The 23424-nt window shown below is 52.3% G+C and overlaps 1 protein-coding gene across 1 annotated transcript in view; it reads right to left on the minus strand.

The window, feature by feature from the left end:
• Positions 1–7496: 7496 nt before the first annotated feature.
• The window catches only part of CFI (complement factor I), a 28898-nt gene continuing 12970 nt past the window's right edge, over positions 7497–23424 (minus strand). Inside the window, exons 8-15 of the mRNA XM_055142656.1 lie at positions 22963–23082; positions 16911–16934; positions 15205–15237; positions 13148–13251; positions 12881–12984; positions 10700–10974; positions 9193–9297; positions 7497–7800 (exon numbers count right to left, since the gene is read on the minus strand). Coding sequence (XP_054998631.1) covers positions 7583–7800; positions 9193–9297; positions 10700–10974; positions 12881–12984; positions 13148–13251; positions 15205–15237; positions 16911–16934; positions 22963–23082 — 983 coding nt within the window. The 3' untranslated portion in view covers positions 7497–7582. The remainder of the gene's footprint in view (positions 7801–9192; positions 9298–10699; positions 10975–12880; positions 12985–13147; positions 13252–15204; positions 15238–16910; positions 16935–22962; positions 23083–23424) is intronic.

Below are 23424 nucleotides of genomic sequence, written 5' to 3' on the forward strand. Positions count from 1 at the left end.
ATGGGTCATGCTGTTCCCACGTTTCCCCAGTCTCCTTCTGTGGCGCCTCCCCCAGCAGAGCTGATCACGCTTCTCGGGATAAGAGAAAGCTCTCATTCTTTGAGTTGCGATCTTGGTCGTGTATTCCCCCGTCTTTTTTACCGATTTCGCCGTAGTTTCCGTCCGTTTATTGATTGTTCAGGAGTATGACCACCCACGCCCCAAGCGCATAGTCCAGCACTTGCTCAGCGCCAAGACCCTCTGCCCATTCCAGCCGCCCCGCCCCCTGTCCCGGCTTCGAAATCACTTCTTTGTAGAGAGTTTTTTTTTATTTTCAAAGAATTGTTCGCAGTAATTGATTACAATCAATATTTCAACACCCGTCCCACCACCATTACACCTTCCCACCACCATTATTTAGAATTTTCCCACCACCTCCCAAGCCTGCCCCAAAGGCAGATGCCAAATAGTTTATTTTGTATTGCTTGTTATGAAAAATTGACTAAAAATAATCCAAAAAGTTTTCCTGAGAGGAAAGTGTGAAAATTGTTGTAGCTCATCTTGGAGTCAATAAGTCCTTGTATCGGAGATCGTTAACATCTTAGAGTTTGAGTCTTGTGTGCATATATTTATTTTTTTAAATCAGATTGGTGTCTTCTACCTTGTGGTATGCTACTCCTGGCATATCAGTGGAAGGATTATTTGAGATGTCCCTGTGGTTTGATCAATGACGCTACACCTAGAACAAGAAAGGCGCCTTTTCCTCGATTTTGCTGATTTTGGGCGTCTGACTTGTTACTTGGGAGCATTATGAATGCAGGCAGCTGTGCTGGCTGTTCTGATTGCACCCGGCCATCCTCTTGCAATTGGGGTCGCGCCTGCCTCCTAGGCGGTCTCCAGAGCTTCACCGGGTTTGGACCACACTTCATCCTCGAAGCCCTGCCTGGCTCAGCTTGGTCACCCAAGGGTCTGGCGGCAGTGGGCTACAGATTTTCCAGGGGGTTCACCTTGCAGGTCAAGGGTTGTGGCCTTGGTTCCAGTTTGGTGTCCTGGCCCCACACTGGCTGCCGGGGAGGACACAGGACGGACAAGCCAAGGTCGACTGTCCCTGACTCACACCTGTGAGCTAAAGGCTGCTTTAGAAACTCTGCCAGAAAGAAACAATGGTTTGGAAATCAGAGTTTTCCTTTCTTCCCGGGTAAGGAGGGCACAGTCCTCTACTGCTGAATGCAGAGGCAGCGCAGAGAGAAAGTAAGGAAATCCCCTTTCCCTGCTCCTTTGTAACTTGATCACTCCAGTGTATGGAGTGTCTGACATTTTTGTGGTCCTCCTTCACACCTCCCCCACACCCGCCTCCAGCGCTATGCAGGAGCTTTAAATAACAGTCTGCCCGAGCTATAAATATCTGGTTACTATCTCTGCTGTAGGATCCAGCGTGATAATACAAGTTTGAGGAATAAGTAGTGCAGCCTTTCTAAAACTTTTCTCAGCATGTCCAGTTTGCGTGTTCCTCAGCAAGCTCTCCGGGGTACAGCGTTCCGGAATGCATCCCTCCTTACCAGGAGTTTCCTTTGGACTACCAGAGCTCTCCCCTGCAGGAACCCCCTTTGCAAGAATTTAGTCTTTGCCACAAATTAGAAGTAAGAGGGGCGGGAAAGATGGTCCAGTGAGTTAGGTGTTTGCCTTGCAAGCAGCTAACTGGGTTCTATCCCTGGCATAGCATATGGCACCCTGACCCCTGCCAGGAGCGATCCTTCATGGAAGATCCAGGAATGAGCCCTGAGCATGGCTGGGTGTGTCCCCCTGGCCCCCAAAATGGAAATAAGAAGAGGCATCCTCTCTTAAGGTAGTTACAGCCCAAGGCATGGGGACCCTGAGACCCTCAGCCAGGACCCCTGGGCACAGAGCTGGCACCCCAGTGGAAGAATGTTCTGGAAAGCCATTATCCCCTGTTTCAGAAAGATACTCAGTGAAACCAGGCTCCTCCTGCCAGCAAAAGGTGCCAAAGCTTGGGGCCAGAGAAATAGTACAGGAGGTAGGACGCTTGCCTTGCACACAGCTGACCCAGAGCCGATGCCCAGCATCCAATGTGGCCCCTGAGTACTGCTGGAGTAATTCCTGAGCATCACTAAGTCCCCCCACAATCCCCCACCCCCTTCACACCGCTAAAAAGATAACAGAGCTTGGGGCTAGTGAGTATAGCCGGGCGGGCGCTTGCTTTACATGCAGTCGACTCGAAATCAATACCCAGCACCCTTATGGTGCCCCAGGAGTGAGCCCTGCGTGTAGAAGTAGGAGTAAACCCTGAGCACTCCTGGGTGTCGCCCCAAATGAAGCTTAGTGTTAGAACAGCACATCTCAGGGGGCCGGGAAAGGGAAGAATCATTTCTTCAGCTCCTCTCTGGGCCTCCTGACCCTGGAGTGCTGGTGCTTCCACTGGCAAGAAATGCAACCTAGGTAAGCACAGTTACAGTCGGTCCTGGGACGCCTTCTGGGAACCCACGTCCACCCTTTCCCCTAACAGTGTAAAACAAACCTTCTCAGGGCTGGGGAAATAGTCCCACAGGGAGGCTTCTCGCCTTGCACCCGTCTGCCCCAGATTCGGTCCCCGAGCACCGCCAGGAGTGAGCCCTCAGCTCCTTTCGGAAGCCTGCCTCTCATCCCGCTTCAGTGAGGGGGTCTGCTTCCCATTCCCCCTCCAGTTAGGGGGGTCTGCCTCCTGTCCCCACTTTTCGCTCAGCACCGCTCTGGGGGCCCCACTCTGGGCTGCTGTCACCTCGCCTGTGGACCTGTATCGGCCTGTCACATGTCGCTCCCGGGGATCTGCCTGTGCGAACGGGGCCTGAACCTTGGGCCACACACTCAGCCTCTGGACTCTGCTGGGCGGCTGTCGGCGCTACATGAACTTGGGGCGGGGGGTTATTCCTCCAAGTCCGTGTTTGTCTCTTCCCCTGACTGGAAATCCCGCAGCAGCCCCACCACACAGGAGCCCCGTGACTCAGAGGGGATCTCTGAGGGGCTGAGGCCAGGCCGTGCCTCCTGTACACAGTTTCCCTGACAGTCAGAGGCATGGTGGGCTGCCCCCTCTAGAAGCCCCTCATGGTCCCCTCGCTGCATCTGGGATCCTGGCTGCTAATCAGGCAAGCACGCCGAGTTCATTGGTCTTGATGTAACACATTACCGCAGAATCCCGAGAAACTGGGGAACTGTGCAACCCTTTGTGGTATTTGAAATAACATCAGCTCAACAAAGTAGCAAATGATCAGGAACTCTTCCTTTCCAATATCTCCGCAAGGTTAAGAAATTCCAGGAGCCATAGCACAGCGGGGAGGTGTGCACATGGCCTTGCACACGACCGACCTGGGTTCGATTCCCGGCATCCCATATGGTTCCCCAAGCACCACTAGGAGTGATTCCTGAGTGCAGAGCCAGGAGCAACCCCTGAGCCTTGCTGGGTGTGACAAAAAAAAAAAAACAGAAAGAGAGAAAGAAAGAAAGAAAGAAAGAAAGAAAGAAAGAAAGAAAGAAAGAAAGAAAGAAAGAAAGAAAGAAAGAAAGAAAGAAAGAAAGAAAGAAAGAGAGAGAGAGAAAGAAAGAGAGAGAGAGAGGAAGGAAGGAAGGAAGGAAGGAAGGAAGGAAGGAAGGAAGGAAGGAAGGAAGGAAGGAAGGAAGGAAGGAAGGAAGGGAAGAAGGAAAGAAAGAAAGAAAAGAAAGAAAGAAATTCCAGCCAAAAGGATCCTTCTGTGCCAGCGGAGGCTGCAGGCTGTTAGCCTGTGAAAGGAGGCTCCAGGACTGGCTAGTTCGAGGTCCTGAGGTCAGTCCCCAGCATCCCATGATCCTATGAGGCATCACCCAGTGGTCCCCAATCCCTGCCGTTCCCGAGCACCAAGCTGTCAGGTTGGCCCCTATGAAGATTATAGTCGGGCCAGGGAGCAGGCTTACAGGAGCCCTAGCACACGCTTGGGAAGCAGGAACCCGGGTCCAATCCCCAGAGCCACAGGGGTGACCACCAGGGGTGCCCCCACCTGCCCCCCAAATGTGAAACATGGAAAAACAAACAGCTGATCGGTGCCCTGTGACCTGACGGGATTCAAACCCTATCATTTAAAAAACTAAATCACCAGGATCTCAAGTTAAGGGGAAATGCTGGGTCCCACCTGGGCCTGGGAACATGAGTGGCAGCTGTCAGGGGAAGGGTGGGAGGGAACCAGGGCGCTGGGAACCCCCGGGGCTCAGCCCGAGGCATGCAGGAATGGGACTGGAGTCTGACCTAAACACCGTGGGGCGGGGGTAGCTTCGAAGCAAGAGAAGTTCATTTCTTACAGTTCCGAGGCCGGAGGCTGACTGGTGGAGGGTGGGCTGGGGAAGGCCCACTTCCGGTCACAGACGGCTGACCTGCACTGTCCTCACAGGGCCCCGGGCCGGGAGAACCTCGGAGGCCTCTTTCCAGGACAACACTAACCGCCCTAGAGCCACAGGATAAGAGGCGGTCTCGCACCCCTGGGGCTGGCCTGGGTGACAGGGAACACGACCCTGACCCCGCAGTGCTGACCAGGATGCGGAGGTGGGGAATGGGAGCCTGGGTAGGGGGATGCAAGCGGGGGCCAGCGCTAGGAGACGGGTGATCCCCAGCTCCCTGGGCGCCGGTGAAAGTCGCCTATGCTGGATCTGATGGGTCACTGCCCCCTCACAGACCCTCCCAGAGCAGCTCACACAGCGGGGTCCTACGAGGTGCCACCTGAGGGGATGAAGCGGCCACTTGTTGATTTGAGTGAGGACGTGGGAGCCAGGGGCAGGGCTCAGGGGCGGGGGCGGGGGGTGGGGGTTGCACTTGAGTCTCTGACCAGCTGTGCTGGGCTGCAGAGCATCTGAGACAGGGTTGGGGGAAATCTAGGGGTTCCTGAGGACGTCGAAGAAACGTGGTAAGAGGGGTAAGAGGGGCTGGAGTGATAGCTCAGCTGGGAGGGCGTTTGCCTTGCACGCGGCCGACTTGGGTTCGATCCCTGGCATCCCATCTGACCCCCCCAAGCACCACCAGGAGTAATTCCAGAGTGCAGAGCCAGGAGTGACCCCTGAGCATCGCTGGGTGTGACCCAAAAAGCGGGGGAAGAAAAGATAAGAAATGGAGCAAGAACACTGAGGCCAGTTTCCTCCTGGTGACAGGGACGGTGCTGAGGCACATCAGGGTAAGGCCGCAGCTCTGCTCTGCTGCCCAGGCTCGCCTCAGCATGAAGAAATGCCCTTCCTGCATGCACGGTAGCCGTGGAACCGCTAGGCGCGGGCAAGCAGGGAGGCAGCCAGAGCGGCCGTGGCTGGGCAAAGACAAACAGGCCTTGCTGGAGTGAGAGCACAGCGGGGAGGGGGCTTGTCTTGCATGTGGCCAAGCCAGGTTTGATCCCAGGCATCCCTATGTGAGCACCACTGAGAGTGATTCCTGAGCACCGCCGGGTGTGACCCAGCCCCGACCAAATAAAAGCCGACTAGATCAGAAGGACCCAAAGCAGCCTATCAGCGAGGCGGGAAGGGGAGCGGCCACCACAACAGCTCATTAGATTAACTGTTAGTTAGATTAATAAACGTCTCTACAGGGCCTGAAGCAGACTGTGTCCACCACAGAGATTCCCAGCAACAAGGGCCCCCTTGAAATCGCTTGTGGTGCCCCTCCTGCCTCAGTGTACCTCGGTGGACACCCTTTTCTTCTGCTCTCCTCCCCTTGGCCCCCGAAGTGTGCGATATTGCCAGGAATCTCCCTATCTAGAGTGCTCTGTAGCCCTGCTCTGGCCGGAATTCCAGATGATCACCTAGTTGTGGGTCATCTGAACGCTGATGAGTGAAATCTCCTTGCTTTCTCGCCTAGGATGGTCTCCAGTGATCAATTAAGCGAATTCTGTCACCACAGCAACGCCAACGTTGTACTCAAGGAAGGAGTCTCTTAGAGTGCCAGTTTCCACTTTTAAGATGGAAAATGAGACACGTAAAATAGTAAATTGCCTTTGCGGCCCCGCGCGAGATCGACCCCGGAGGCAACTGAACCACTTTGGACACGAGCGGCGCCCCCAAAATGCCTCCAAACTGTGTGCTGGGAGCTTCTGGCCCAGGCGATGCCAGCGAGCAATGCAATTACCAAAAGAATTTTCCTTGGACTTCATATAGAAATCCAAAACCGCGCGGCTGCTATCGCAGCCGCGCGACCTAATATCTCTTGATTGTCAGCAACGTGTAAATGTTCCTTTTTGGCAGGGCTTAACGTGGGGGGAAACTCCAAACAATAGTACTAAGTTTTTTGTTAAAGGGTAAAAGATTGTAGCAATAGAATTTTAGGTAGAATTTTCCCTGGACTTTAACGAGTCGGACTTTGGTGGGAAATCCTAACAAGAATAGTAAGTCTTTTGCTGAAATATTGAAGGCCACCAAAGTGGTAGCCATCTCTATAGACTGAACTAAGCCATATCCCCACGCCGGCTGAGAAGAAATATCCTTCTTTCTCGGGAAAAAACGCGGCGTGGCGTTTACCATAGTATGATGTCCATTAAGCTGACACGGACCTGGTGGCGTGGGAACCGGATGCAAGGGAATAAATTATTATGTACTTGGAACAGCGGGACGCTGGTGGAATCTTGAGCCGGGGCCGATACCAGCGTATTACTTTTGGTTCCAGAAACTGCTTGCAAACATTATACCAGACTATCAACTAAGCTAGAGCCCCACGCCGGCTGATGACGAGAAATAACCATCTCTTTTGGTTTGTTTTCCCTTTGTCAGGCAGCGTGGTGATTACTAAACAGGCGTGATCTCGGTGGCGCGGGACAAGGGGGGAAAAAAATAGAAAAGTTATGTAACAAACAGCGGGACTTAACATCTCTACATTCTCAGCAATGGAGAGCCATCAAATGCTTCCTTGACAGTGGGGCTGTATTCTCTTTTTTGGGGGGAAACCCTAGCAACAATAGTGAATTATGTGTTGAAACATGGACTGTAACCAAGATAAAGCGTAAACGAAGTGAAACTTATCACTTACAAGGGCGGGGACTGGGGGGGTGGGAGGGGGCGGGAGGTATAATGGGGTGGTTGGTGATGGAATATGGGCACGGGTGAAGGGAAGGGTGTTTTAGTACTGTAAACTGACATAATCATGAGAACTTTGTAACCCTCCACATGGTGATTCAATAAAATTTAAATTAAAAAAATAATAATAAATAAAAATAAATAAAAAAAATAAAATAAAATAAAATAAAATAGTAAATTGCCCTTGTCTGATTAAGTGGAGTTTCAGCCTGTGCATACACACATACACACACACACACACACACACACACAGGTTTAAGTGCAGGCATGTGTGAATCCAGTCTTTCAGCCCACCAAACATCCATACATCCATACATCACTCCTCTATAAGGAGGTTATTCAATTACATTTCCTAAAAATCGGCTTAACTACAATATTCGGAATGTAACAGCAGAATTGCAACACGGTGTAAGCTCTGCAGAGGCCTTTAAACGTATCCAAGGAAATGTGCTTTATTTTTACCTCTAGCGGACCGGTGGTGATGCAGTTTCGTCCCCACTTCAACAGTGCTCCTGAGAGCGAGCCCGGGAAGACGGAGTCACAGGTTATACTGACTGATGAGAGACCTGCCCACGTGTCGGCCGATCCAGTCAAAATAGTTGGACACTTTGGTGTAAACTCCAGGAAACTCTGGTTTCCCACAGCTTTCTCCCCAGCTCACGATACCCCAGAGGTAGGTCACGTTGTTGACGTCCTGACAGACTAAAGGGCCTCCAGAGTCTCCTTTGCAGGCGTCGATGGAGCCGTCGTTGGTACCTGAGGGAGCGAGAAAGTCACACACTCCCCGGGAGAAGCCGCGGGGCAGGGAGTCACCCACACAGTCCCCGGTGGGCCCCTGCTGGACCCCGAGATGCGGGCGGGAAGGAATTTGCCTTCTTTTCACCGTGCTCTTTAGCAAGTGCTCTCTGCTGTCCCTACACAGGGGGATGAGAAAAAGGAGCATCAAAGTTCCCGTGAGAAGATCGTGGGACCGTCTAGACCCTCGTGGGTGACAACGTGCATTAGTCATGGCGACTGCCCTGTCACGTCAGCATTAGGAGCCCCATCTTATTTATTTATTTTAGGCCACACCCAGTGGTGCTCAGGGCTTACCCCAGGCCCTGTGCTCGGAGCCCACTCCCGGCAGAGCTCAGGGCTCGGGGACCTGGGTCAGCGCCTGCAAGGCAAGCGCCTGCCTGCTGCCTTTTTGTTTTGTTTTGTGGGTCACACCCAGCAATGCACAGGGGTCACGCCTGGCTCTGCACTCAGGAATTACTCCTGGTGGTGCTCAGGGGACCATATGGGATGCTGGAATCGAACCCACGTCAGCCGCGTGCAAGGCAACTGCCCTACCCGCTGTGCTATCGCTCCAGCCCCCTCCCCGCTATCTTATGGCTCTGCCCTGACCCCGCCTTCATGACGGTCCAATAAGACGCAGAGAGGTTCCGAGGTCACACAGCTAATCGGTAGAGCCAGTTCTCAGAGCTGCTGCCTGGAACATTGGCCCTCTGTCATCCTGGACGCTGGGGATGGGTGGGCGGGCCGGTCTCTTTACTCTCTCGTCACTCTGAGGAGTTCCAAGGGGATTTTAAGCCAGTATATCCAAGAAGTTAGAGATCTTGATAAATAACTCTGCCTTTTCCTATACCACACAATAAATGGATTCAGTCATATGTCCCAATGCTGGGCCCGACTGGTCCCCCGGGGCGGGGGTCACCCCCAAGGGCAGGGCTGGGGCGGTATGTGCCAGCACACCACCGCCTGCTGATGGTAACAGGGACAGGGTGACAGGTGACAGGTGATAGGGACCACTGAGTCATCTCCAAGGAGGGGAAACTTCCTTCTACCCAAGGCCATTTGCATTTGAATTTCTAAGTCTGGGAGTGGATCTTGGATATCTGACTTCTTACCTGTAGGACTCTGGGTAAGTCTGTCACTCCGCTGCACCTCAGTTTCTTCATCTACAAAGACCCCCCCAGCCTCGTAGACGAGGACATGTGGTCCGTGCGCACAGCTCATCACTGGGGGAAGTGGGGTCCCCCCCAGGCAGTGGTTCAGGGGCCTGGCAGAACCGCCCTGAGGGGGTTGATGGCTGGAGGGAATTATTGCTGCCAGAAACTGGGGGGAGGGGGGCGGGGGGGAGGGGAGGAAGGGGTGTCGGAGCCTTACCCGCACACAGCATTTCCTTCTCGAAGTAGCGGCCCGGGTAAAACTGAGAGCAGTTGCCGATGAGGTGCACTTCGCCCCATTTCAGGGAAAAGACTTTCAAGTTCCCTGGATGAAGGGAGAAAGAGAAAGTTGGGAAATTCCAACACAAAGGTCTCAGAGTTCAGCAAACACAGGACCAGGGAGACGCCAACACATGCCTCCCGAGTGGGCAGCCCGCCTGCCTGAGCTCAAAGGCTAGGCTCACAGGGCCCCTAAGTCACACAGTGCCGTCCCGACACTCCACAGCCACCAGGGCTCTGGAATGGGAGGAGCCAAGTGTTGGAGACTGTTCAGGATCCTGAACAAAAGAGGACCCCTCAACCTTTACTCTGGACAAACCGGAAAATTCCATTACCAGCGTTTGCATAACCTGAGGCACAGGTGCCCTTGTGACAAAGGAAATAGCTAAACTCAAGAAGTAAAAGTAGCCCAGGACAATTAACCACGAGACCCTCAGGGCCCAATACCTTCCTTTACACTAAAAGCCATACCCTAGCTTACGAAACCTTGTACGTTCCTCCTGACAGATGTTCCTGCCAGATAAACCCTTGTCTTCCCCTCCCCACTATTTCTCAACCGACTCTTAGAGAATATTGTAGCCCATCAAAGAACACCCGGAACCTTTCCTTATCTGGTCTGAGAAGACACTTCCCTGATGATTGACAACTCATGTACCAACCCCCTGCTAAGAAAGGTATAAAACCAGCATGGCTGGTAATAAAGACGCTCTTGATCAGCATGTGTTGTCTTGAGCCTCTTTCTTCCTAACCTCACCAGTTTTATTCTCAGGTCGGGACCGCTCACAGAACCCCCTCAATTAGGAGCGCTTTCCACTGTTGTCTCTCCGCGGGCCGGAGAGATTTCGGGGGAATTCGCAGCCAAGCGCGTCAGCAAACCCACGAGTGCAAGGGAAGGCAAGTGCCCACCCCCACATGTATGGGGGTGTGCGGAACAGAAGGACATGTCAAATGCTACACCACAGGCACACCGGCTAATCCCAGCATGTGGACGCTTAGAATAACAGTGACCGGGGACTAGAGAGAGTGGATAGCGAGTGAGGCCCCAGCCGGCGGGCGTCCAGCCCAGGTTTGATCCCCGGCATCCCCAGTGGTCCCTGAGCCAGAGCCAGGAGTAGGCCCTGAGCACCGCGGGTGTGGCCCGACCACGGTGACAGCATCACCCAATCCCCTGTCTGGGTCTGTGGCCCACTGGAAGTGACGTCACAAGCTGTGCGAACAGCTGTGCGGCGTTTAGCGGAGTCGGCTGTGAGATGGTGTCGCTCCCCCTGGCTGGGGACACTGCCACTTGGCTACTGCTGTTGTTCAGGGGAAGTGTCCCGGGGGGACTTCCCGCCTGGCCTGAGGCGCTTTGGGACTTACCACTGCTTCTCCCTGGGCTGACCTGAGCTCTCGCACATTCCCCTTCAGTCCCAACCCTGGGAGCCGAAGAAGCAAACGGCCCAACAGACCTTTTTCTCGCCCCCAGCCGGAAATGATGCACTTGTGATTGGGCTGGAAGAGATATGGAGACCAGGGCAGACAGGCGGGCACGGAGCCAGGCATCTCGCATGAGTTGATCCCGGCCTTCTTCAGTTCGAGCAGAGCGATGTCGTTTTGGTAGGTGCTGCCGTTGTAGTTCTCATGGATGATCACTTTGTTCACCAGCCGGTACTGCACCTCCGAGTTGGGCTTTACCCAGCTTATTAGTGACGAGAATATTTGGTACTGATGCATTTTACTGACTCTGGAATCAATGGAAGGAGGGAAATGAAACATGCTGAGGAAAAAAAAACCCCATAAAACCCACAATACACAATGATTATGTACATTAGATGCTTCCTGGGGAGTTGGATGACAGTTCTGAGCATTTTAAGAAGCAACACACAGGGGCTGGAGCAATAGCACAGTGGGTAGGGCATTTGCCTTGCATGTGGCTGACCTGGTTCAATACCCAGCATCTCATATGGTCCCCCGAGCACCGCCAAGAGTGATTCCTTAGTGCATGAGCCAGGAGTAACCCCTGTGCATCACCAGGTGTGACCCAAAAAGGGAAAAAAAGAAGTAACACACAGTGCTCCGGCGCACACCCAATTCCACTGGGCACTCCCAGTCCTCCGTGTTTACCACCAACCACCCCTCTGTGCTCTGCTTCTCCTACTGTTAGTCACAAATCTCCCCAAATAAGACCCTGTGACCTGTAGGTAAGATCTTCTGAGGGCTCTGGATTTTGTCTGGGAGAGAAATGTTGCCTTTCTCCTTCCTTTATGTCCTTCGCATAGTTTACTTTAGAGCAGTGTCCTTTTTGTGTAGACACAGGAAGACAGTTAATGTTACACTGTTGTAGCTTGGGAGATAACTGACTCCGAATAATATTCACTCCTGGGCATCCGCCTTATTTACTTGATTTAAGCATCAGTTTCCCTTACTTCCTAACACCCCAAAAGGGGGGTCCTGGTGAGGGACTTGGTGGACCCAGGCAAGCCGCAAACCATGCTGGCACTGGAAAGGACCAGGCTAAGTGCCATAGGAAATATAATGAATTAAGAGCACAGTCATGGAATAAACACTGACATGATCCAAAAAGTGACTGAATAAGGACCCTGCTGGGGTTTGGAAAGACTAACCTGGCCTGAGGACTGTGGTCTGGGCTATATAGCGAGATGTCCCCAGGAAGAGTCAACCTTTAAGCTTAATGGATCTCTTACTGGGCTGGAGCAATAGCACAGCGGGTAGGGCGTTTGCCTTGCACGCAGCCAACCCGGGTTCGATTCCCAGCATCCCATATGGTCCCCTGAGCACCACCAGGAGTAATTCCTGAGTGCAGAGCCAGGAGTAACCCCTGTGCATCACCAGGTGTGACCCAAAAAGAAAAAAAAATAGATCTATTACTGTGTTCCTACAAAATGACTAGAAATATTAGTTGTTCTATTGTTCATTGATTTGCTCAAGCAGGTACCAGTAACGTCTCCATTGTGAGACTTGTGTTACTGTTTTTGGCATATTGAATACACCATGGGGAGCTTGCCAGACTCTGCCATGCAGGTGGGATCCTCTCAGTAGCTTGCCGGGCTCTCCGAGAGGCACAGAGGAATAGAACTCTGGTTGGCCGCGTGCAAGGCAAACACCCTACCCGCCGTGCTATAAGAAGTAAATTTAATAAGTTGTTTAAATGGGTTACTAGCTGGAGGAGGAGAAAGCAATTCACCCTTAGATGGAATTCCACCCTTGGGCGGATCTCCTAGCAGGAATCTGGGGTGCAGAGCACTGAAATGAGATTTTGTCCTTGAAGAACTTCCCCTGAAGGAACATCTGTTTATTGCTATGGTAATGTTTAGCCACACCCGTGTGTAATTGCTGCCCCAACCCTTCAGGATTTCTATCTAACTAACCCTGAGATTCGAATAGACGGCCACTATTACCAACCAGTCTGGTGGCCCGCCCCAGACCCCCATCATTTGTCCGTCTCTGTTAGCTGGGGGGTGGGGGGGGAAGGGGACAGTGATTCAATGTTGAAATGCACCAACGGAACGAACCCTCAGGTCACTGTGAGACACCCGCACCGAATAGCAACACTCGGGTATGTGCCAATGTCCCGTCTCTGTCCATATCTGCCTGTCCATGAGGTCCGAGACCACGTGCCTGGCACTCACCTGACACAGTGCGCGGCCGTCACGACCCAGCAGCCGCCGATGTAGATGCCGCCACAGTTGATCCCTTCTCCATACCTGATGGCCACCTGCCACGGGAAGTCACCCTGGAAAAGACACAGGTGTGCGTGTCTGTGTGTCTGTGTGTCTGTGTGTGTGGCCACGTGCTCTGCCCTGCGATGCGTCTCCTGCCAACTCCCCTCCTTTTGTCATCCCATCCCTGCGTCTCCAGACTGGGCAGCAGGGCGCGGCGCCCATCCTGCAGCTTACCACGTGCGCGGGGTGGCCTCCGACCACACGCCTCCTCCGGCTGTGCACCTGCTGCTTGACCCCGCAGGACAGCGTCGGCAGGAGCGACTTGATACGTTTTCTTTCTTAAGGAGAGGAAGAGGCCGCGCAGTCAGGATGTCCCAACTCAACGCCACGTGCAAAGCCAGACGTACGCTCAAACCCGTGCGCAAACCAGCAGCGTCCCGTGGGGTCCAAACCAGGCCCGCCGTGTCGCGGGTTATTCTGGATGCCGAGACCCACTCCTGTAGGCCTGCGGTGGGCCCTGAAGGCAGGCTGGGCAACACCAGGGGCTGGCCGAGGGGGGTGCCTTTACTGACCTCCGGCAGGTGGGAGGGGTCCCCCAGCCCGGGATGGGGTGCAGATTTGGGGGTTCAGGAGCATAAACTTCCCACAGTGCTGGGCCTGGGGCGGGAGAATGAGGAGAGCGAACAACCCTCGCCCTTAACCGTGTTTGCCTTTCTAAGAGGCAGTTTCTGTTTGTTTCTGCTCTGTTTCTAACCCCTGGCTTGATGCCCAGGGGTCACTCCCTGTGGGGCCTGGGAGGCCTGTGGGGTGCTGGGATCAAAGTGGGGTCAGCCGCCTGCAAGTCAAGCGCCTTCCTCCCTGTCCGCTCTCTCTGGCCCTGAGATGTAGCTTTGTGGTTACAAAACTGATCAAAATCATCATCATCATCATCATCATCATCATCATCATCATCATTATCATCATCATAATTCTGTGAGAGAAATCATCACCTAATGGGATTGTTCTCACTTCATTTTGGAGGAAAATGAAAAAGACAAGAAAAAAAAGACAATTTTTAAAAAAATCGTGGGGCGGGAGAGAGAGATGATGCAGGGGGCAGGTTCATTCTGCAGTGGGGTGGGTCCCCAGGCACCCCTAGGAGTGACCCCCACTGCCCCCTAAACACAACAGACCTTGGAGTGGCCCCTGAGCACTGCTGGGAGTGGCCCCCAACCTAAAACCCACCCCCCAGTAGCAGCCCCTGGGGACTGGGGAGAATTCGAGAGCCAGCCAGCACGAGGGTCTCCGACCGACATGCTCCCCGACCCAGTCACTCACACAACTCCTAGTAGAGCACCCGAGGGCCCCGAGCACTGTGTGGGAGCTCACAAATGAGCCACTCTGGGGGTGCAGGGCACAGAGTCAGGGACCCAGTCCTGGGCCTCATGCTCCAGGCACGCTCCACCGCCTGTCCTCCTGTCCAGCTGCCCCGCCCGCACCCCCATGCTTTTTTTCCCTTCCTCTTTCTTTTTTTTGGGGGGAGGTGGTGAGGGCATGGGGCTTAGGGACTCCTCCAGGGATTCTCTCTCTCTCTTTTTTTTTTTTTGCTTTTTGGGGCACACCCAGCAATGCTCAGGGGTCACTCCTGGGTCTGCACTCAGGAATTACTCCTGGTGGTGCTCAGGGGACCATATGGGATGCTGGGAATCGAACTCAGGTCGGCCTCATGCAAGGCAATTCCCTACCCACTATGGCTCCAGCCTCGCCTCCAGGGATTCTCAAGAAATGGGTCTGGTGTTTGATGCTGGGCTCCTCGGCTGAGGCCTGGCCTGAAGGCGCAGTGCCGGGGTTCTCCAGGGCCATCCCAGCAATGCTAGGGGGCCCGGGGGTGGTGGTCAGGTCCAGGTCAGCGAGGCCCGTGCCTTATCCCAGGACCGTCTCTGCAGTCCTCCATCAGCTCTTTCTTAACGCAGCCCTCAGGAAGCATCGCGCCTCTTCCCTCCCTCTGCAGGGACTGCGGAGGGACTGCAGAGACCAGGCAGTGAGAGGGAGCCCGCCTGGCCTGGGGCTGAGTCAGGTTGGGTCCCCGGCACCCCATATGGTCCCCAAACCCATCAGGACGGATCCCCCAGCTCCGAGCCAGGGGTAAACCTTGACCCCCAAGAAAGGGACGTGGAAAGAAATGTTACTTCTACCTAAATCACTGTCGGAGGAAACTGGCTTCAATGCATGATGCTATATAGTGGACACCCCCTTAAGGGCCATCCCCCACTTCCCAGGGCGCAGAACCCCAAAGAATACTAGGAACTTACCGGTATCCATATCCAGAGGCAAGGAATTCGGTTCTATTAATTTAAAAAGAAAAAAAAGTTATTTTTCCCAATATTTAAAATTTTGTATATACAGGAAAAATGAAATCATTAAACTCATGTATGCAATGGCAATCCTTGTCCATCTTAAAAACATGTCCTCCTTTGGGAAAGGCAGCTCAGACAGAGAAGGGAGCAGCAGATGAAGTGTGGTCAGAGGACCCGCTTGGGATGGGACGATGTGAGCTGAAGGTGGACTATAGGTCAAACACGGCGGCCACTCAATACCTCTATTGCGAACCACAGCACCCAAAAGGAGAGAAAGAATGAAAGGGAATGCCCTGCTACAGAGGCGGGGTGGGGTGGGGGGATGGGGGCGAGGTGAGAGGGATGCTGGGATCATCGGGGGTGGAGAAGGGGCACTGGTGGAGGAATGGGTACTCGAGCACTGTATGACTGAAACACAAGAATGAAAGTTTGTAACTGTACATCACAGTGATTCACTAATAAAAAATTGAAAACAAAACAAAACAAACATGTCCTCCTTTCAAAGGTGGGGACAAGACAGCCACCAAAGCACGTGGGCCTGATGGCCTTCAGATCACGGAGCCATTGGCAAGTTCCAGATGAGTCAAGTGGCGATGGTGCTGGCACAGAGGACGGGGGCTTGGGGGTGTGCACCACAGGGCAGGGGGGGTGGAGAGGGGGCAGGTGAGGAGCCGCTCGGAGGCTGGGGGGTCCTCATGTAAGATGGAGGGTCCCAGCCCAGCAACCATGAAGAGGGCCAGGCCTGTGGTAGGAGGGAGGCGGGCTAAGAGTTGGTTTCCGGTGCTGGGTGCCAGGGAGGCACGATCAAGAGCAGGGGAAGGGAAACAAAAAATAATAAAAGGGAGGAAAAATATTTTTATAAAAATATATTTTTATAAAAATATATAAAATATAGGGGCTGGAGTGACAGCACAGCGGGTAGGGCGTTTGCCTTGCACGTGGCCGACCTGGGTTCGAATCCCAGCATCCCATATGGTCCCCTGAGCACCGCCAGGGGTGATTCCTGAGTGCATGAGCCAGGAGTGAGCCCTGTGCATCGCCGGGTGTGACCCAAAAAGCAAAATATATATATATATATATATATATATATATACATACATATATATATAAAATATAAATGAATAAAGGGAGGAAAACGGGAAGCAAAGTAGCCAGAAAGACCAGGAGCTGGGGGTGCTGACTCAGGAAAGCGAACAGCACAGTGACAGCCTGCGACTCCTCATCGAGACTGAGACTGAGTGGACAAAAGCAGGGAGGGGGCGAGGACTTGATGGGCGGGACTGGGGAGGGTCCACCGGGAGACGTTCGCGGGGAATCTAACACCAGACTCTAAAAAACAGCGGTTGTGCCCAAGCTACAGCGGCAGCAGCGTTAGCGGGTACACGCGGGGCTGACCCCAGGCGGGAAGGTGCCCCTCGGGGATCTAGCTGGGCTATAGCCCAAATAGTTAATGAAGTTTCTACCGTGAGCCACAGCTGAAAGGTCTGAAAAATAGGACAAAGAGTTATTACAGCGAAGAGTAATTTTTATTTGAGATAAATATGTATCATGTCAATAGAGGGTCCCCTTACCATAATATATGTCATTAAGTAGATTAAATATATATATATCCTCTCTTGTTCGATTCTATAATAGAATTTCTATCAGAAAGACAGACTTACCTCTTGCTACATGATGTTCAGCTCCTAAAACCAATAAAAAAATATTAAAAAGTCATGTTAGCTGAAAGACTTTTCTTCGTTTTGTTTTATTATTGGGCCATACCTGGGAGTGCTCAGGCCTTACCCCTGGCTCTGAGCTCAGGGGTCACGGGACTTGGGGATCCCCCGGGCTACGGAGCATGGAACCTAGGTCGGCTGCATCGAGGCAAGCTCCTGCCCACTGTACTGTCTCTATGGCCTCAAGAGATTATTTTTGCTTGGGCAAAAATATACAGTCACCATTTGCTTCTTTATTTTTGCCTCTTGGGTCACACTCGGCAGTGCACAGGGGTTACTCCTGGCTCTGCACTCAGGAATCACTCCTGGCAGTGCTCAGGGGACCCTATGGGATGCCAGGGATCGAACCTGGGTCGGCTGTGTGCACGACAAATGCCCTCCCCGCTGTGCTATCACTCCAGCCCTAGAGTCACCATGAATATTATAGCTACTGAGGGTGATAATTACAGAAGGAGAAGCGGGAAGCACAGACAGGCCAGCTTGCACCAACTTTGCTTTTAGGCCCTTGGTTGACAAAGCTGTTAACCAGTTTGGCTATTCACTGTCCCAACTCCAAACCCCCACCAGTGTCGGTGACCAGCAACCTCCACCCGCTCCTTCCCTCTGAGCTCTCTCCCTAGAATGCTTTTTAATTTAAGCGCCAATAGCAGGGGCTGGAGCGATAGCACAGTGGGTAGGGCGTTTGCCTTGCACTCGGCAACCTGGGTTTGATTCCCAGCATCCCATATGGTTCCCTGAGCACCACTAGGAGTAATCCCTGAGTGCAAAGCCAGGAGTGAGCCCTGTGCATCGCCGGATGTGAGAAAGAAAGAAGGAACGAAAGAAAGAAAGAAAGAAAGAAAGAAAGAAAGAAAGAAAGAAAGAAAGAAAGAAAGAAAGAAAGAAAGAAAGAAAGAAAGAAAGAAAGAAAGAAAGAAGGAAGGAAGGAAGGAAGGAAGGAAGGAAGGAAGGAAGGAAGGAAGGAGAGAAAGAAAGAAAGAAAGAAAGAAAGAAAGAAAGAAAGAAAGAAAGAAAGAAAGAAAGAAAGAAAGAAAGAAAGAAAGAAAGAAAGAAAGAAAGAGAAGGAAAGAAAGAAAGAAAGAAAGAAAGAAAGAAAGAAAGAAAGAAAGAAAGAAAGAAAGAAAGAAAGAAAGAAAGAAAGAAAGAAAGAAAGAGAGAGAGAGAAAGAAGGAAGGAAGGAAAGAAAGAAAGCAGAAGAGAAATTTAAAAAAGAGAAAGAGCCAATAGCAAGAGAACATTTACACCAGCGACACCGGTCAGATGCTAAAAATCTACGCTTCCTTGTCCTCTCCCAAGCTAACGGTGAGCGACTGACCAGCGCATCACGGGAGAAGGTGCACAGGTGCCAGTCAGCCTTGCCCATAGCTTCCCGTCCTCTCTGCGCGTCCTTGGCTCTCTCACTGCTTCCCACCCCAGCGGCACCTGCTCCTGGGTCTAGGTCCAAGTCCATGGTCTCTGTGAGTCCCTTCCTCCCAGCGCCCTGCCTGCAGGAACTGCCGCCTCTCCCCTGGAAGTCGCTGCAGTGGCTTCTTAACCTGCTTCCCCTTGGCCCTAACACACGTGTCCCCCGAAGTCGAGAATGTACTGACTGCGAGTCGTTCCCGCCGGTTAGCGCCCACGGGAACGCAGGGTCCTGTGAGTCCCAGATCAGGGGCCCCGTAAACAGTTTCCTTCTGGGAACTTGTGATCAAGGACCGTCTGAAAGAGAAGAGCGCCAGCCGCTACCTTGAAGGCTGGTGAGGTAAAGCCAAGAACTCGAGTCGACCTTTTGACTGGACATACCAGGGGAAACGGAATTGTTGAGGAGGGAAGTCCATCTGTGTGGACAGTTATAGATGAAGGAGGTCGGGGCATTAGTACCACGGGTAGAGCGCCTGCCTTGCATGCAGCCAACCTCGGTTCCATCCCCGGCATCCCCTGTGGTCCCTGTGTAAGGGCGAAACTGAGCCATGAGAGGCAGCAGAAACCCACAAAATCAGCTGGGCCTCAGGTTCAGTTACGGGAACTGAAACAGTTTCAGTTTCCCAGCAATGAAACAATGTGTAAGGAGCCAAACACATACCCTAGACACCTGCCAAAACACCTTTGTTTAGTAACTAAGTCAGATTTTTCTGAAACAATAGGGCATGTACAGCTTATGTAATCAAACCCTATACACACTGCTTGCACTGAAGGTTGGGTCGCTATGGGTTGCTATCAAGAGACCACTCTGTGGGTGAGACAGGTGACCCGGTATACTGGAATAAAACTCCTTCTGCTTGGGGGGGGGCGGGGTGGAGCTATACTGTGATTCTTGGTGGTGGAATATGTGCACTGGTGAAGGGATGGGTGCTCAAGCATTGTATAACTGAGACTAAAACCTGAAAACTTTGTAACTTTCCACATGGCGACTCAATAAAAAAATTTAAAAAACTCCTTCTGCTTTTCAGTACCACTTCTGGGAATATATCCTGGAGACACAAATAAATACAGTAGAAATGACATCTGTGCCTGTATGTTCATTGCAGCACTGTCTACAATAGCCAGGATTTGGAAAAAACCTGAGTGCCCAAAAACAGATGTACCAAAGACACTTTGATACATCTACACAATGGAATTCTATGCAGCTGTTAGAAAGGATGAAGTCATGAAACTTGCTTATAAGTGGATCATCATGTTCAGTGAAATGAGTCAGAAAGAGAGGGACAGACATAGAAAGATCGCAGTCATTTGTGGAATATAAAGAAACAGAATGGGAGACACCCAAGGACAGTAGAAGTGAATACCAGGAGGATTGCTCCATGGCTTGGAAGCCGGCTTCACATGCACGGGGAGAAGGCAGCTCAGATAGAGAAGGGACTACCAAGTATGGGGTGCTTGGAGGGCCCGCTGTGGGGGGGAGGTGTGTGCTGAAAGCAGACTACAGAACGAATGATGGCCACGCAATACCTCTATGGCAAACCACAACACCCATATGGAGAGACAGCAAAAAGGGAATGCCCTGCCACAGAGGTGGGGTGGGGTGGGGGGGATGGGTGGGGGTGGTGGGAGGGATACCGGGATCATTGGTGGTGAAGAATGGGCACTGGGGAAGGGATGGGTACTTGATCGTTGTATGACTGAAACATAAGCACGAAAGTTTGTAAGTCTGTAACTGTACCCCACAAAAATAAAAAAGAAAAAAAAAAGAAGAAAAAAAAGTCTGCTTTTGCATTCTCAGAGAGCCCGGCAAGCTACCGAGAGTATCCCGCCTGCACGACAGAGCCTGGCAAGATCCCCGTGGCGTATTCGATATGCCAAAAACAGTAACAACAAGTCTCACATTGGAGACGTGACTGGTGCCCGCTCGAGCAAACTGATGAACAACGGGGTGACAGTGCGACAGTGCTACAGTGCTTTTGCATGATATTGGTTATGCCTCTGTCCACCTCGCCATTTGGGAACCCATGGTCCCGCAGCACCGCCAGGAGTGATTCCTGAGTGCAGAGCCAGGTGTTGTACCCCAAACCAAAACCAGAACAGCCTAGAGTACCCTTCGATACCATGAAAGAATTGATAGAATAAGACAATCACTTTTTTTTAATGAAAAGGAATTATTATATAAAGGGTGGCACAGTGAGAAAAATCCGCCTCATTGTCTGGTTTTAATTTTTTTTTTTTTTTTGCTTTTTGGGTCACACCCGGCAATGCACAGGAGTCATTCCTGGCTCATGCACCCAGGAATTACCCCTGGCTGTGCTCAGGGGACCCTATGGGATGCTGGGATTCGAACCTGTGTCGGCCGCGTGCAAGGCAAATGCCCTACCCGCTGTGCTATCACTCCAGCCCCTGGTTTTAATTTTTGATGCAGAATGAAGTATTGAATTAGAAATCAGCATCTCACAGCCCTTACGTCCAGACTTGTCCAGACAGCATGGACAAGGGCTGTTCACAGCAGTGAGGTGAGAGGCTGGGGAGAGGGCGTGGCAAAGAGAGGGAGCTGGCGCGGGGCCAGCTGCCGCCTGAAAGATGACCAGGCCAGATGCCCGTGGGCAGTCCCACCCGCCACGGATTCCTGCCTGGTATATTAGACTCTGCATCTGCTCGATCCCTGTGGATCCAGAATCAGGAATACCCTATGGGCAAATGCCCATGTTACTAAGGAAAAAAGAAATAGAAAAATTGGGGGACAAACTGGTGCATGACCCTTAAAAATAAAAAAAGAAATAAAAAAATTTAATAGTGGGGCTGGAGCAATAGTACAGCAGGTAAGGCGTTTGCCTTGCATGCGGCCGACCTGGGTTCGATTCCCAGCATCCTATATGGTCCCCTGAGCACTGCCAGGGTAATTCCTGAGTACACGAGCCAGGAGTGACCCCTGTGCATTGCCGGGTGTGATCCAAAAAATCAAAAAAATAATTAATAGTGACTAAAAAACTAGTAACTAACCACAATGCTAGACTCTTAATGATTCTGATGGAAAGAACCTAAAAAGACACTTTCTCCCCGCCCCCTTTGGGGCACACCCAGTATCCCACCCCAGCATGCTCAGGAGTTCCTGAGCACTCCTGACTGCATTCAGGAATCACTCCAGGAGGGCTCCGGGGACCCTACAGGATGCCAGAGATTGAACCTGGGTTGGCAGCATGCAAGGCAAATGCCCTCCCCCACTGTACTAGCACTATGGCTCTAAAAGACATTTGAAAAAAATTTTTTTTCAGTCAGCTGGGGAAATATTGAACATGGGCTGCTAGTAAATAGGTTAGAGAAATCTGAATGTTCCGGGCATACTTCTTTTGGAGGTGAAAGGGCACGCCCAGCTGTGCTCAGGGTTAGCCCCTGGGGGGCTGGAGGGACCATTTGGGATGCTGGCGACGAGTCCAGGGGGGCCAGTAGGCTGCAGGCAGGCGAGCACCCTGTCCATTGGACTATCCATCACTCCAGCCCCCTCCAGGGACACTTTTTTTTAAAAACTTTTTTATTGAATCCTGTGAAATAGACGCTAACGAAGCTGTTCATGATTGGATTTCAGTCATAGGATATTCCAGCACCCATCCTTCCACCAGTATACGAGCCAAGGGGGCTCTGGGGGTCCAGTACCAGGGTCCCCAGGTTCCCTCCCATCACCCTCACCCCACTCCCCTCCTGCCTCTATGGCAGGCGCTTTGCCTCTCTGTCTCTGTCTCTGTCTCTCTCTCCTTTTGGGTATTGTGCTTTGCATATTGATACTGAAAGGTTATCCAGCATATCCCTTACTTACTTTGTTTATTTGTTTGTTTGTTTTTTCTTTTTGGGTCACACCCGGCGATGCACAGGGGTCACTCCTGGCTCTGCACTCAAATTACTCCTGGCAGTGCTCGGGGGACCATATAGGATGCTGGGAATCAACCCAGGTCCGTTGCATGCAAAGCAAATGCCCTCCCCACTGTACTATCGCTCCAGCCCCCCCATCCCTTACCCACTTTTAACCTCAGCTCTTGTTCAGCGTGATCATTCCCGGCAATTATTGCCACGGCGGTCTCCTCTATCTTACCTACCCTCAGCCCCCCCCCCACACTTGTGGTCAGACCTAACCATTGACTTTCCTCCTAGCCCCTCTTTTTCCTGGCCATGGATATTGTCCATGGTGGTGCCGGGGACCAGACCTGAGGCTCCTCCATGCAGAGAACGTGCTCCCCCTTTTGAGTCATCCCCGTAGCCCCAGCCTGGGTTTTATGTACTAACTAGTTTTATCCTTAGAGATGTGGATGGGTGACAAGAGGCAAGAGCTCAGATTTGCTTTAAAATAAGCAAAGAAGTCAGAACAAACGATGGATGACTGTCGGAGCTGGGAGCTACGCATCCCAGCATCCTGTCTTGGCCCGTGGGAGCTTTTCGAATGAAAACGTTCTGAGACAGCAGCATCTGGTAACGCACTCCTAACTGGGTGGTGGGAGGGAGAGATGGGCACCCACAGCCCCTCCCGTCCCGCTGCCAGGCCCTCCGCAGTCGCGTCACCCCCTAAGTCCTGCCCCCCCCTGCCCGGGCTGGGCGTTACCTTCGCAGTGGGCCTCGTCGTCCCCCGTGATGCAGTCCCGCTCGCCGTCGCACCGGTACCGCCACGGGATACAGACGCCCGACCTGCAGTGGAAGCTGGTCGAGCCGGCGCCCTGGCACCCTGCGTGAGCAGTCACAGAGCACTTTCATGATGATGATTATTTTACTTCTTCCTTTCCCGGGGGCGGAGTCACACCCGGGGGTGCTCGGGACTTCCTCCTGGCCCTCTGCTCGGGAACCATCCCAGTGGGGGCTCGGGGGCCTTAGGGGGTGCCGGGGTCCAGCTGGGTTGGCTGGACCTGGTGCCAGGTGAGAGCTGGAGCCTCACCCCTGGACTCTCTCTCCAGCCCCACGGGGCAGATTTTGTTCCTCTTTTTTCTTTTTTTTTAAATTTACTTTTTCTAATTTATTTTATTATAATTTTTTTTTTGCTTTTTAGTGTTTTATTGTTTTTCTCTTTTGA

Source organism: Sorex araneus, chromosome 6 (genome assembly GCF_027595985.1).
Source record: "Sorex araneus isolate mSorAra2 chromosome 6, mSorAra2.pri, whole genome shotgun sequence".
NCBI lineage: Eukaryota > Metazoa > Chordata > Mammalia > Eulipotyphla > Soricidae > Sorex > Sorex araneus.